Raw genomic sequence first — 15,854 nt, 5'->3', positions numbered from 1 at the left:
CAGGCAAAACTTCAAAGGGTATGATTTTCCTCCTATGTGCTAGTCCTGCAATTTGGACGAGTTGCCACCACTTTGACAGAATGATAGGTTTCCCTTAAGTTGGACAGCTCAGAGAGAGGGAACAGAGCACATTTCCCCACTTAATTATGCTTTCACTCTTTATCAATAAACCTTCATTTAAAACAACTCCACAGAAAATAAAATTTAGAGTAGGATTTATTGAAACACAGACACCTAGGTGCAAATAAATCCCGTCAACTTTTATTAAGCATTTGTTCTGTCTTGTTCACCAACCTTGAGTAGATTGAACACAATTTAAAGATTTCTTGGCTTGTCTGCAGAGTATCAAGACCTGTCCGTGGCTCTGAGACGCCTACTCCCTTCACCCCAATCAACTCAACCAGTTGTTTAAACTGCTCGAATCTTTCTTCAGCCACAGTTTTGAAGTGAGAGTCTTTTTATTGCTTTGGGCATGTTCCTTCTCCTCGCCAGTGCTCAGAATTTTAACTATGTAACTATTCAATTTCTCTCTGTGTCCTTACATGGGGGAGAAACGGGGATTTCTGTTCCACACAGCTTGGCAAAGGCTAGCAGGGAGTGAGAGATTACAGCCAGATGTACATCTGCATGTCAGCAGCAAGAAGGTCTGGGATGGTGCTTTTTCAATCAGAAGGGAGTCATTTTCCCCCTCAAAGGAGAGGGCCTCCTCCCTCTTATCAGATATTTGGCTGCTAGCTGCTCACTGATTAATTACTGAGGTTGCATCTCCACACAACTGGTCTTCTTAACAATTCTAGCAGGCTTCCAGTTCATTCCTGAATGTGCTTCTTATTTTTTTAAAGTATCCTCCTTTCCTAAAGCATACATTTGAAAAAAAAGAAAAGAAAAAGAAAAACAGTTAAAAGAACAAAGCATAGATTTTAAACAAATAAAGTAATTCTACCACAATTTCTAATATTAGAAAATCAAGCACCAGTGGGAGAGTAGTTTCAGGGGCAGGGAAACATTTTGGGTACCCTTCAAATCAGAACACCAAGCCAATCACTTATTCTATTTGCATGTGAGGTATTATTCCATCTATCTTTTGGTTAATTCCAGAAATCCAGTTTATATTGGAAAGGTAAGGCAACACAGGCATCCCTTTTCTGTACCCCCCGCAGCCTGCCACACGCCCAGTAGAGATAGCATATCAAGTTCATTATTAGTAAGTTCCTTTTCTAGTTTGACTCTTTACTGAGAATTTCCATCTGTTTTCCAAGACAGATATATGAGGTGCACAATACAATCACTCCATGAAACCTAGCCTGGAAACTGCCTCTTGGGTCACATTCTCATTTCTAAGGCGCTCAACATGCGATGCAGCCAGTATTAGGAGCAGTTGATTGTGAGAACAGGCTAAAGTCACAAGTATGGGCTGACAGTCCCTACGTTAACTAAGATCCCATCTCTGTATCTGGGGAAAGACTGGAGCTTGATAAATGAGCAGTAGCTCTGTGATGTCAACGACAATTAGCTCTGCAAACTTTGGGAGCAATCCAGTCGAAAATGTGTTTATTCAAGCTCTGAAAAGCTGCACCTACCCATCGGACCTCCCCAGGTTCATCTCTCTCTACTCCCCCACGTAACACACACCTTGTGGGCCACTCCAACAATTCTAAACTGTGATACAACTGCCAGATGATGTTCATAAGCGTGACACACTCCCGTGGGTGAACTCGGGGAATATATGATTCTCGGCATGCTGGCTGGTAATTAGACCCTTTTCTCTACCTCTCATTTTAAAACATACTGAAATGCAAGCGAGAGTGACGCTGCTATTATAAGGAAAACCTTGAATCCATTCCAACTTATAACTAAAGTAAATTTTGGTACATTCACTATTATCAGTAACAAATTATTGATGTCACACTTTACAGCCAATCATGACACATCAACTGTGGTTGACAGTGGCTATCCTTATCATATCGGTGACTGCCATGCTCTCTCATGTCTCTGCAGATGCTTTTCCCTCTGCTGTAAAAGGTCCTAAACCCCACATGGTAAATCCACAAAACAAGTTTGTTGATTGACTGAAGGAATGAATGAATGAAGTGCTTGCAACCTCAGATAAGCCTCCCACTGCGTTTATAATGTTCACACATTGGGCCGCAGCCATGCATCAATGAAAAATAATATTCTGTTACAAATAGGAAAGTCAACTGTGATTATGGGCAATTTTCTTAACCAGAAAGCATTGAGTAGTAAGATGCTTTGCAGCTGTACATTTTTATTAAGCGCTGTTTAAATAAACATAAAACATGTTTGCCAGGAGAGGGTAAAAAGACAGATGCAAATTTCAGTCAGAAAATAGTTACATTCATTATTTCTTGCATTTGCCTTAAAATGTGCCCCTAAAACAGCAAGTATCCTTGGATGTCATTTTTGAACAGCGACAGGGACCAGAAAGAGTGACTTAATTTGGGCAGGAGTTTGCTGGGACATAATATGGCTACTGTGCCTGGAGTCTTCCTTGGTCATAAAAGCAGTAAGGAAGTATGACATAACGGTGTGATGGTGAATCACAGCCCAAGCCATTTTGGTTGGCAGAATTTGAAAGACAAACATTACTTCAGGAGCAGAGAAGACGTGCCTAATTCCCTCCGTGCCTGGGCTGGGATCTCTTCAGCTTGTGCCGGTCCTGGACTTAGGTGTGTCCACATGGACAGGGGCCATGGGCGCAGGGGCCGGTATGGTCCAGCCAGGAGGTAGGTCTGCTAGGGATGTGAGGACTGGAAGGCCTGCCTCCAGATCCTCCCCTCCAGGGAAACCAGGCAGCCCAACTGAAGGAGAAGGGCATCCTTACGGTGCCCTGTGGAGCTGGAGGGAGCGGGATTGCAGGAAGAGGAGAGGCTGGTCCCAGCCACTCTGCCTTGGAAATGATGGGCAGTTGAGCTGATTGCATTTGTGAATCTCTGCCATTTTTACCTCAGGCCAGCCCAAGGCACCTCCTCCTTTCCTTCTAAGGTCTCCCCTTATGGCTGCAGCTGTGGTCCAAAGGGGCTTTGGTGCTCACCATAGATGACCATAGCCTTGGGATGGAGCCTTCTTTCCTAGCTTGCTGCATTTTCAGAGCTCAGAAACCTCTATTCTCTTGTATCTTTTGTTTTACACTGACAGCCCCAGGCCATCGTCCTCTCCTACTTCTGTTTTCTCTGTCTCTGCCCCTTTATGGAAATCAGCCGCCCTCTCATAGTAGGGTACAACATAGTAGAATCCCAGCAAGGCTTTCACTGGAGCACTCATCTATTTACCAGGGCTCTTCCCCGCTCTCATTCCTCACGCATACACCCATAACCCCATCAATTCTCAAACTTTAATTTCAAAACAAATTGTGGTAACAGAACCCTAACATAAAGTTTACCATTTTAACCATTTTAAGTGTACAGTTCAGTGGCATCATGTACATTCACATTGTTGTGCAACCATCCATCTCCAGAACTCTTTTCATCTTCCAGACCGAAACTCTTTACACATTAAACAACTTCCCTTCTCCCCCTACCTCAAGTCCCTAGCAACTACCATCCTACTTTCTGTTTCAGTGAATTTGATTACTGCAGGTCCCTCCTGTAAGTGGAATCATACAGTATTTGTCTTTTTGTGACTGGCTCATTTCACTTAGCATAATGTTTTCAAGGTCCATCCATGTTCTGGCGTGTGTCAGAATTTCCTTCCTTTTTAAGGCTAAGTAGTGTTCTATTGTATGTGTATACTATTGATACATTTTGTTTATCCACTCATCCGTCAATGAACACTTGGGTTGTTTCCACCCTTCCAAACATTCCTCTGAACTGTGGAAACACTAGGAATGAACATCAAAAGTGCTGAAGCTTTCAGATGTCCCATCCTCTGTTCTCCGGAATCCTCATCTTGATCATCACAGCCCTCTCCTATTGATCATGCAGATGGGTTGCTAAGTGCCTGACAGACTTTATCATGTTCAATATCCACAACGACGAAGTGAGTTGCTCCCATTTTAGAGGGTGATTCTGAGACTAAGAGAAGCTAAGCTAAGCTAAGCTAGCAACTTGGCTCAGGTCAAAGAGTTAATAAGTAGCAGAGCTAGGATCTGAAAGCCCCACTCAGAACCGCCCCCTCTGGTGCTTACTCAAGGCCCAGGGGCCCTCTGCCACCAGTTGCTACTCCCTTCTGTTTGGTTTGGGGTCGTGTTGGTTTGTTGTTTTTTTTTTTCCCCCAGAGAGTTTTTCTTTCTTTTTTTTTTAATTGAAGTATAGTTGATTTACAATGTTTTGTTAGTTTCTGGTGTACAGCAGTGTTATACACATATATGTGTGTGTGTGTACGTATATTTTCTTTCTCATATTCTTTTCCATCACGGTCTATTAAAGGATTATTGAATATAGTTCCCTGCGCTATCCAGTAGGACCTTGTTGTTTGCCTGTTTTATATATGGTAGTTTGTATCTGCTAATCCCAAACTCCTAATTTATTGTGTTGATTTTTGAGAGAAGTAGAGCTGATTCTACGCACTAACAGACCATTGACCACATGTACCTGGAAGGGCCTTTTGAGTCCTCAAATCCTGACCACCACCGCTACCACCCTATCTGTCTCTCTCTCTGTCTCGGCACGTGCACACACACAGTTCTGAAATCATTCTGATGTGGGGCTGCCAAGACTTCTCTGTTGCTGTTTAAACCAGTCAGCGAGCTTTATGGAGATGCCAGGATTTAGAAGACTGGCCTGGAAGACTCGGGACTCGATTCATGTTCTTGGACCTACAACTCTTCCACAAGCTATTTGTTTCATTTCTTCTCCTGAGGCGCTCTGTCCTTATCTACCTTGAATGGATTAAGTAAAGAGGTGCCCAGCATTTTTAAATGCTAGAAGAATTAGTCTTGAGGCTGTTGGCAGATGCTTACCTGTTAGTGTAGGTATGTCTTAGATACCTGAGTGACACCAGGCTCCTCTAAGGAGAAAAAGGCCCCAGGGATTTTGTGGCTGAGACTGGGATACGTGTGTGGGGAGGGGGTACCCCATGGGGGTGAGAAAAGGCCCAGTGGGGTAGGAGTGTTGAAACCATCAAACACGAACTCCACTGCCTCACTTTTGCCAGCAGCTGACACAGTCCACGCTCTCTCTGACACTACTACAAGGACTGGCCAGAGTGGCTGTGCACATGCCGGGACCCTGGGCAGCAGCAGGCCCAGCTGGGTAAACAGAAGTGCAGGAGCAAAACAAGTCAATAAATCATGGCCTGGCTGTAGCCTACCCTAGTCCCCTCCTCCCCCTTCCTTTTCAGCTCACCCGGGTCTCCATATGAAGCACATGGGCCCTGGTGTCCTTTGATCTATCTCCTTTCCCTTTACAAGGGAGAAATGTATCTATAGGAGGGGTGAGCTCAGCCCCACCTGTGACCCGCTGCCAGAGTTCCTTGCAAGGAGCCACAAGCATCACACATTCAGCTGCTAAGAGCAAAAAAGGGTGAGCAGACATGGAAACATAAGGTTGGCCTACGGTTAGGGGGCCCTGGGTGGTTGACCTTCACAGAGTTATGGAGACTAATGGGGCATGTTCTCCACTTCAAGCACTGGCACGTGGGCCACAGCCTGCCTACACTAAGCCCATAGGATGCTGCTAAGGACCCGAGCTGAGCTCAAACTCTACCTTCCTTTGCCTCACAGCTTGAGGCTTTTATACGCTGCCCGTGCTCGAGTTTGGAGCGCTCACCTTTTTGAGATCCCTCATCCTGCTAGCAAATAGATATACCCTCCATTGTATGTCACTGATCCCCAGAAGACTTCTTCCTTCTGGAGGCCCACAGTGTCATGATCCGCTGGATGACCTTCTGACTGCTGTATCTCTAGTGCCTAAAATAGTGCTAACACATAATTGGTGCTGATTAAATACTTGTTGAGTGAATGAATGAATTGACATAGTGTAATGGTTAAGAGGTAGTCTCTGGAGTCAGACAGACCAGAATTCCAGCCCAGCTTCTCCAGTATGACCTTGGGAAAGATAACATACCCTCCCTTGGCCTTGGTTTCCTTGTCTGTAAGATAGTAACAGTATTGTAACAAGACTATTCACTACTATTATTATTTTGTATACCAACTGCAGGCAACTGGTCCAGATTACCAGGGGTGCTGAATTGAAGGTTCTATGGTCTCATCCTGATTCGATAGAAGAGAGTGCTCTAAAGCCTGCTATGGTGAAGATGAGGGAAGTGAGAGCTTACTTGCAGGAAATTTGCCTTCTCTGGTTTGGCTGGCCAAGCCCCAGCTATCTGGAGTAGTCTTCAGGGAGAAGTATATTACATACATACAACAGGTAGCTTTTATCAACCGTGCAGGAAAAACATTTATGCCTTCAGTGGGGGCTCTCCCCCAGAGTGAGGGCAAGGGATGAGGGTAGGTCTGCCTACTAAAATTCTGAAATCATTCAAATAGCTCATTACTTGCCCAAGAGCTGGAAATAGCATTCAGACTCTTCATCAAAGAGCTCCGTATTCGGAGTCCGCCATCAACAGAGAAGCAGACCCTCAATGGGAAGTCATTTCCCTATTCCTGAGTGGACTCTTTGGCTCTATAAGCAGAATGGCTGCCTTACCATGTGCTTGAGTTTGTCAAATGTCACACACTATATTTCAAACATGTGAGTTGACATCATGTGAGCAATATTGCACTCATTTCCAACCCTATTTGAACTTCAAAGGAGATGTCAGCCTCATTGGCCCCACCTAAATGTGTGGTACTTTTGATCAAATGGTACCTGATGGCCAAGAAGACTTAGAGGCCCACGTGTAATTAGAAAGGGAATTTTTGACTAAAGGTAAATGAACCCAAGTCTTGGAAAGTTTGAGTTCAGCTGGAAACACAAAGCACATGAGGTCAGAGTAAGTCTTAAATTCTCTATCTGAAAACACTCAAATGACATCAACTTGAGTCTGGGAGTATCCTTGGGGTCTGGAGAAGTGTAAGCCAGGAAGCCTCCCTGGAGAAAAAAATCTTCCCCACCTCCAAGTCTCTCCAGGGACTTTTAGCTCTCAACAAAGCTGTAGGGTGGGCTGGGCTATGAGGGGCACTGTAAGGGTGGGAGTAAACTTTTACTCCCACTCCCTGAGCCTGCTTCACCAAATGATGAACTTGCCTGTGTGCATTACTTGAAAATTACATAAACAGCACCGTGATCTCCAGAAATACCTCCTTGTTGGCCTCCAGCAAGTCCCCTTTTTTACAACTTTGGGGCTTGACATTCCTCATGCTCAGGGAATTTGGACAGACTTTAGGGAGACCTTAGCAAACAAGAACATGTGGTTCAAGCAAATGGATGCCATCTGGCCAGTTAGCAAGGGTTATAGGCAAGGGACACCCAAAAGGGAAGCAGTTTTGAGAGTAGTCTGAGGGCGAAGGCCCCAGCTGAGGAGAAGAGACCTCAGAGATATTGTCCTGGGATCTGGTTACTTGAGGCAACTTGGGGCTGAGCACAGCAACAGAAAGGGGAGACTAGAGGGCAAGGAAGATAAATGGAAAGGCTTTCTTCCAAAGTCCTCCTTCTCCATCAGACAGAAGAGAGACAAAGCTGAAAAAATGCTCTCTTCCTTTCCTCTGCCCACCTCCCTCTCTTGCCAAATGAAGGGGGTACAAAGGGGCCTGTGAATAATTGTGTTTTACAGAAAGGCTAGGCCCCCTTTTTTACTGATAAAGAATTTGAATTAGTCATTCTCTAAATAGAAAGGATTTCACCCAAGTTATTTGCACTTCACACCTGGGCAAAAACTGCAGACAATATTCCTTACGAATATAGATAAAAAAAAAAACCCTCAACAAAATTCAGAACAGGTAGATCCATAGAGACAGAAATTACATAAGTGGTTGACAAGGGCTAGGGAGAGGGGAGAATGAGGAGTGACTGCTTAATGTGTATGGGGTTTCCTTTTGAGGTGATGAAAATGCTCTGAAACTAAATAGTGATGATGACTGCACAATACTGTGAATGTACTAAACGCCAGTGAGTTGGACACTTTGAAATGGTTGAAATGGTGAATTTTATGTAAAGGTGTGTTTTACCACAATAATGAAAAATCCTTAACAAAATACCAGCAATTATTGGTATATGAATTACACGAATTCAACAACATATAAAAAGGATTACATACAATGACCATGTGGGATTTTTCCCATGAATTCAAGGTTGGTTCAAAATATGAAAATCAATCAATGTAATACACCATATTAATAGAACAAAGGACAAAACCCACATATTCATCTCAGTAGATGCAGGACAAGCATTTCACACAATCCAATGTCCTTTCATGATAAAAACATTCATAAAACTAGAAATAGAAAGTAATTTCCTCAATCTGACAAAGAACATCTATGAAAAACCCACAGCTAACATCAGAGTTAATGGTGTAAAACTGAAAGTCTTCTCCCTAAGATCAGGAACAAGACAAGGATATCTACTCTTACCACTTCTATTCAACATTGTACTAGAGATTCTAGTCAGGCCAGTTAGGCAAGAGAAAGAAATAAACGGAATACATATTGGAAAGGAAGAAGTAAAAATATCCCTATTCACAGATAATATAATTTTGTACACAGAAAATCCTAAAGAATCTACCAAAAAAACCATATTAGAGCTAGTAACATGTTCAACAAGGTTGCAGGATACAAGATCAATATACAAAAATCAATTGTACTACTATACACTAACAATAGACAAATTGAAAATCAAACAACAATTCCATTTGCAATAAAAAAATAATTAGGAATAAATTTAACAAAGGAAGTGTAAGAGTTGTGTACTGAAAACTATAAAACATCACTGAATGAAATAAAAGAAGCAATAAATAAATGAAAAGACATTCCTTGTTCATGGATTAGAAGACATAATATTGTTACAATGGCAATACCCCCAAAAACAATCTACAGATTCAGTGAAATCCCTAAAAAGAGTCCCAGCTGGCTTTTCTTGCAGAAATTGACATGATGATCCTAAAATTCATATGGAAATGGCAAGAGACCCAGAGCTAAAACTATAAAAACTAAAACTCTTAGAAGAAAACATAGTTATAAATCTTCATGACCTTGAATTAGGTAATGGATCTCTAAATAGGACACCAAAAGCACAAGTGACAAAAGAAAAAAAAAAGAGATACACAAAATTTTCGTGGACTACACGAAAATTTAAAACTTTTGTACTGCAAATTATACCATTCAGAAAGTGAAAAGACAACATGCAGAATGGGAGAAAATATTTGCAAATCATATATTTGATAAGGGACTTGTATCTAGAATATATATAGACCTCTTACAACTTAATAATAAAAGGACATATAATCCAATTAAAAGTGGGCAAAGATCTGAATAGACATATTTCTCTAAAGAGGATATACAAATGGCCAATAAGTCCATGAAAAATGCTCAAAATCATTTAGCCATCAAGGAAATCCAAATCAAAACCATGAAGAGATACCACTTTACACCCACTAGGATGACTATAATCAAAAAGACAGATTTTGCCAACAAGTATTGGCAAGGATGTGGAGAAATTGGAACACTCATACGCTCCTGGTGGGAATGGAAAATGGTGCAGCCACTTTGGAAAACAGTCTGGCACTTCCTTAAAAGGTTAAACATAGAGTTATCATAAGACCCCAAAATTCCACTCCTAGGTATATATACCCAAGAGAAATGAAAACATATGTCCACCCAAAAACTTGCATACAAATGTTCATAACAGCACTATTCACAATGACCAAAAGTGGAAACAACTCAAATGTTCATCAACTGATGAATGGATAAAGAAAATGAGGTACATCCATACTATGGAATAGTATTCAGCCATAAAAACAATGAACCTTGAAAACACTGAGAAAAAGCGAAAAAAAAAGACCCCCCAAAAGACCACATATTACACTATTGCATTTATATGAAATGCCCAGAATAGGAAAATCCATAGAAACAGAAAGATTAGTGGTTGCCAAGGGCTGGGGGGAAGGGAAAATGGGAAGTGACTGCTGATGTGTAAGGAATTTCTTTTTGGTGTGATGAAACTCTTCTGGAATTGGATAGTGGTAATAGTTGCGCCATGTTTAAAATATACTAAAACCACTGAATTTTATAGTTTAAAAGGGTGCATTTTATGTACGTGAATTATATTGCAATAAAAAATGGAAAAAAGTTGTTTTTGCTGGGAGATCACTCTGATATTTGGTATGGAACTCAAAGGAACTCATAGAATTATACAACAGTGTTATAATAAAATTTTTCAAGTCTCATCTTATTTATATGAACAAGATTTCTCAGTCCTTATGTATATAAAGAAAATTAGAAATAGAATTGATGCTGAATAACTGTCTCTTTCTAGCAATATAGTAATATTTGTCCATGGATACCTGAAAAAAAGTCCCATCCATTTCACTGAGATGCATTTAAATAAAAATATGCTTTTTGGGCTTCCCTGCTGGCGCAGTGGTTAAGAATCCACCTGCCAATGCAGAGGACACGGGTTCAAGCCCTGGTCTGGGAGGATCCCACATGTCACGGAGCAACTAAGCCCGTGCGCTACAACTACTGAGCCTGCACTCTAGAGCCCATGAGCCACAACTACTGAGCCCACGAGCCTAGAGCCTGTGCTCCGCAGCAAGAGAAGCCACCACAATGAGAAGCCTGTACACTGCAACAAAGAGTAGCCCCCGCTTGCCGTAACTAGAGAAAGCCCGCGCACAGCAACAAAGACTCAGTGCATCCAAAAATAAAAATTAAAAAAAAAATGCTTTTTGTAACTGTAATTATTTTCAAAACCTTTTAATATATTTATTTTGTTTTGATCATTTATGTACAGTAGTTATAATAATTTTAGTAGTGTTTTATGGATACAGGAAGTAAAAATTAATTTCACTTTATAAGTATATTTTTGTTACAGAGAAGTCTGATGTGGAAGCATTATATTTCACATATAAAAATGTATTACCTTAAGATAAAATTCTCTGAGGGAATTGAACTAAAAATACAGATTCAAGGAATAAAATGTTAAATGTTTAAAATATTTATATGTTTTAAAATAAAATGATGGTGGGTAAAAATCACTTCAGTATTTGGTATTTAGAATACATTTAAAAGAGTGAAGTAACAGTATTATTTAAAATGCTGATATTTATAATAGATTGGAAATAACATGTTTGCAATTATTTACACTTATGATTTTAAAATTGTGTGATAAAAATGTGCAAGGGGACACTGTTATTAAAGGCCAGGAAACACTGAGAATGGCACAAATCATTTATGTGGTATTCTTGTCGAAAATATATAACCTCGATCTAATCATGAGGAAAAAATCAGACAACCCCAAATCGAGGGGCGTTCTACAAAGTAGCTGGCCAGTATCTTAAAAAGCATCAAAGTCATGAAAGACAGAACTGTTACAGATTGGAGGAGACTAAGGAGACATGACTTCTGAATGCTATGTGGGATACTGAAACAGAAAAAAAATCAGTGGAAAGACTGGGGAAATCAGAACAAACTCTGATGTTTAGTGTAATGGACTGAATGTCTGTGTCCCCCCTCCCCCAAATTCATATGTTGAAATCCTAATCCTCAATATGATGGTATTTGGAGGTGGGGCCTTTGGGAGGTGATTAGGTCATGGGGGTGGAGCCCTCATGAATGGGATTAGTGCCCTTATAAAAGAGTTCCCAGAGAGCTCCCTTGCCCCTTCCACCATGGGAGGACACAGAGAGAAGATGGCAGTTTGCAACCCAGAGGAGGACTCACCAGAACCCAACCATGCGGGCACCCATTTATCAGGTCTCCAGCCTCCAGAACTGTGAAAAATAAATTTCTGTTGTTTATAAGCCACCCAGTCTACAGTACTTTATTACAGCAACCTGAGTGGACTAAAACAGTTAGTATTATTGTACCAAAGTTAATTTCCTGGTTTTGATCACTGTATTATGGTTAAGTCAGTTGACATTAAGGAAAACTGGATGAAGGGTACATGGGAACTCTCTGTACTATTTTTTTTGTCAACTTTCATGTAAATCTAAAATTACTTCGAAATAAAAATTTAAAAATCTCAGGGGATTCTCAGGCAAAAGCGTTTGAAGATTATTGAGTTACATGAGTCACAGTGTCCATAAGATAAAAGCAAACCAGTGTAGCTTTTCCTGGTTCTGAGACCTGAGAGAAACTTCTCCCCCAGTGCCCTCACCACGCACTGATATGATAAGGTCCTCAGCATCCTCTTGCAGGAAACTGTGACAAGTCAGCCTCATTTTTCTTTCTGTAGGACTGCATTGTGTACTGAAAGGATACGTACATCCTTCTCAAGTGCATGTGCTCAATTTATTTTCTTTTCAAAAAAGTGTTTTTCCTGATTACAAAAGCAATATAAACTTCTAATAGAAATTTTAGAAAGCAAAGATAACTACAAAGAAGAAAATTAAAATGCCTACAATTGCACACCATGATGAGTATGTTGGGCTATTTCCTCCTTGTCTTTTTCCATGCATGTATACACAATTTGTTGTTTTCTTAAAAAAATTAAAATACTGATCATCCTGTTGTTATTGTAAACTACTTTTGTTTATGATTACAATATAAGACCATCTCTCCAAATCATGATATATTTTTTCTAACATTATTTATTTATGTGTGTATGTATGTATGTATTAAAGGTTATACACCACTTAGAGTTATCATGAAATATTTGCTATATTTCCCATGTTGTACAATATATCCTTGTAGCTTATTTTATACATAATAGTGTGTACCTCTTAATCCTCTACCCCTATATTGCTCTGTCTCCCTTCGCTCTCCCCACTGGTAACCACTAGTTTGTTCTCTATATCTATGAGTCTGTTTCTGTTTTGTTATATACATTCCTTTGTTTTATATTTTAGAGTCCATATATAAGTTATATCATACAGTATTTGTCTTTCTCTGTCTGACATTTCACTTAGCATCATGCCCTCCAAGATCATCCACGTTGCTGCAAATGGCATTATTTCATTCTTTTTCATGGCTGAGTAGTATTCCATTGTATGTATATGTGTGTATATATATATATATATACCACATCTTCTTTATCCAGTCATCTGTTGATGGACACTTAGGTTGCTTCCATATCTTGGCAATTGTAAATAATGCTGCTATGAACACTCAGATGCGTGAATCTCTTCCAAGTAGTAGTGTTTTTGTTTTTTTCAGATATATACCCAGGAGTTGAATTGCTGGGTCATATGGTAGTTCTATTTTCAGTATTTGAGAAAACTCCATACTATTTTCCACAGTGGCTGCACCAATTTACATTCCCACCAACAATATATGGGGGTTCCAGTTTCTCCACATCCTCGCCAACATTTGTTATTTGTGGTCTTTTTGATGACAGCCATTCTGACAGGTGTGAGGTGATATCTCATTGTGTTTTTAATTTGCATTTCCCTGATGATTAGCGATGTTGAGCATCTTTTTATGTGCCTGTTGGCCATCTGCATTTCCTGGAAAAATGTAAATGTCTATTCAGTTCTTCTGCCCATTTTTTAATTGGGTTATTTTTTTGATGTTGAGTTGTATCAACTGTTTATATATGTTGTCTCCAACATCATTTAAAATCATGAGATAAAATTCTGTTGTGTGGATAGTCCAAAATTGATGTTACTGGCCCCCCATTACTGGACCATGTGCTTGTCAACCATACAAAGGTAGGGACTCTGTCCCTGACAGAGTCTCTGCACTCGGGGTAGACACTTAGACCAGGACAGGTAGACCAACACATGATTTATGGCTATTAAATGCAAAAGAAGATGGGGTTTCTGCTTTACCAAAACATAAGCAGGCCTCAGAATATTGCTGTTTCTAGTGGATAGTGGTGGGCTGTGTATTATCTCCTTGCACTTCTGTTTAGAAAAAAGTTTTCAAGTATATCTCCAAATACCATGTATAATATGTGTAAAATATGTATAATTTTAATATATTTAGTTATATATTTTATCAATGCATTTATATATAATATAATGCATTTATATATATTTATCAATGCATTATATATTTTATCAATGCATTTATACTTTGTAAATATATTTCTAGCTTACAAATTATATTAATGTACTATAAACTAATATAATAATTAAGGACATCCTATAACCTATACAAAAATAGAAAATTATTTATAAATTATGGGTATATTAATAATTTGTAAATTATAAACTAAGCTTAGTGTGTATGTTCTACATCATAAAGCATACATAGAAAATAGAAATTTAGAGAATTTCCTGGTGGTCCAGTGGTTAAACTTCACGCTTCCAACGCAGCGGGTGTGAGTTCGATCCCTGGTTGGGGAACTAAGGTCCCACATGCTGCACTAAGACCCCACAGGCTGGTGCGGCCGAAAAAAAAAAAAAAAAATAGAAATTTAAAAGTGATTAAAAAACAGACAATGGAATTAGAAGTTCTAACATTTTCTTCACACATCTCAATGTGCATACCCTACTCTGGAGATCAGTGAACGGGGAGATCTTCAACTTAATCCATTTCTTTGGAAAGAGAGGCAGCAAGTCACTTTTCATAACACCTTCAAATAGCTTCTGACAGAGTCTGCAGTCAGGAAGTCCATCTCAAACCCTCTTGGACACCTCCAGGCATTTCAGATTGACTCCTGCAGAGGTCTGCTGATCTTGGTGCCACATGGCTCTTGGTTACATGGCTGGTGTGTTGTCTATTGACTTTAGATTGTTGGAGCTGGTAGGCAAGAGGCGGGTCATTAATCAGTCCAGCACTTAGCATGCTGTTAGCTTTCATTGTTACAGGCCACTGTGATTTGTAGACCAAACACCGGCCCTGGAGTCAGAACACATGGGTTTTAGTCCTTCTTCTGCTCCTTGCTTAGTTGTGTGACCTTGGCCAAGCCAATTTATCTCTCTGAAGGAAGTCACAGTGAGCCACAGGAGGCAGTGTCACCATGTAGAAGAGACAAGTCCTAGAATCAGGCAGACCTGGCTCAAATCTCAGCTCTGCCCCTTGGGTTCCATGCAGTTTGGGGCCAGCTGATCTTCTGTTGGCCTCCATGTTCTCATTTTTAATTGGGGGGGGATAATAATAATACGTATCTCACAGGCTTGTGAAATTTTGTGAAAGTTACTAGGATAGTACTCAGTAAATGTGTGCTAAATCTGACTCATTTAAAGGTAAGCAAAGGGGCTTCCCTGGTGGCACAGTGGTTAAGAATCTGCCTGCCAATGCAGGGGACACGGGTTCGAGCCCTGGTCCGGGAAGATCCCACATGCTGCAGAGCAACTAAGCCCGTGCGCCACAACTACTGAGCCTGCGCTCTAGAGCCTGTGAGCGACGACTACTGAGCCCATGTGCCACAACTACTGAAGCCCACGCGCCTAGAGCCCGTGCTCCACAACAAGAGAAGCCACCACAGTGAGAAGCCCACGCACACCGCAACGAAGAGTAGCCCCCGCTCACCACAACTAGAGAAAGCCCTCGCGCAGCAATGAAAACCCAACGCAGCCAAAAATAAAATAAATACAAAATAAATAAATTTTAAAAAATAAATAAAGGTAAGCAAAATTACCTTTTTGTCAGAGTCCTCCAAAATCATCTGTTCCAACCCCCTCGCCCCACAAATGAGCATACTGAGGACAAGATCTGAGGAAGGGGGCATGTCCAAGGCCACCCCTGAGTTCCATCTCTTCTATACAGTTAGCAGACCTGGATTATCATTAGGGTGCTACCACTATCTCCAAATGAATTCCCCTTAAACACCACTTTGCTTGTGATGGACATTTGATAGATATTTTTCTACATATGAGGAAAGGGAAGGGCAGAGCAGGGCAGGGAAGGGAAGGGA

At 40.6% G+C, this 15,854-nt stretch overlaps 1 protein-coding gene across 2 annotated transcripts in view; it reads right to left on the bottom strand.

The window, feature by feature from the left end:
- Positions 1-239: 239 nt before the first annotated feature.
- Positions 240-15,854, bottom strand: part of PABIR2 (PABIR family member 2) — an 80,624-nt gene continuing 65,009 nt past the window's right edge. For both annotated transcript variants that reach the window (XM_027092516.1, XM_027092522.1), the window contains one exon: positions 240-854. In XM_027092516.1, coding sequence (XP_026948317.1) covers positions 829-854 — 26 coding nt within the window. In that variant the 3' untranslated portion in view covers positions 240-828. The remainder of the gene's footprint in view (positions 855-15,854) is intronic.

The sequence above is a fragment of the Aethalodelphis obliquidens genome, unplaced genomic scaffold, assembly GCF_003676395.1.
Source record: "Aethalodelphis obliquidens isolate GAN/ISIS:26980383/991018 unplaced genomic scaffold, ASM367639v1 scaffold78, whole genome shotgun sequence".
Classification (NCBI taxonomy): Eukaryota; Metazoa; Chordata; class Mammalia; order Artiodactyla; family Delphinidae; genus Aethalodelphis; species Aethalodelphis obliquidens.
This window is presented reverse-complemented; position numbering and strand designations above follow the sequence as displayed.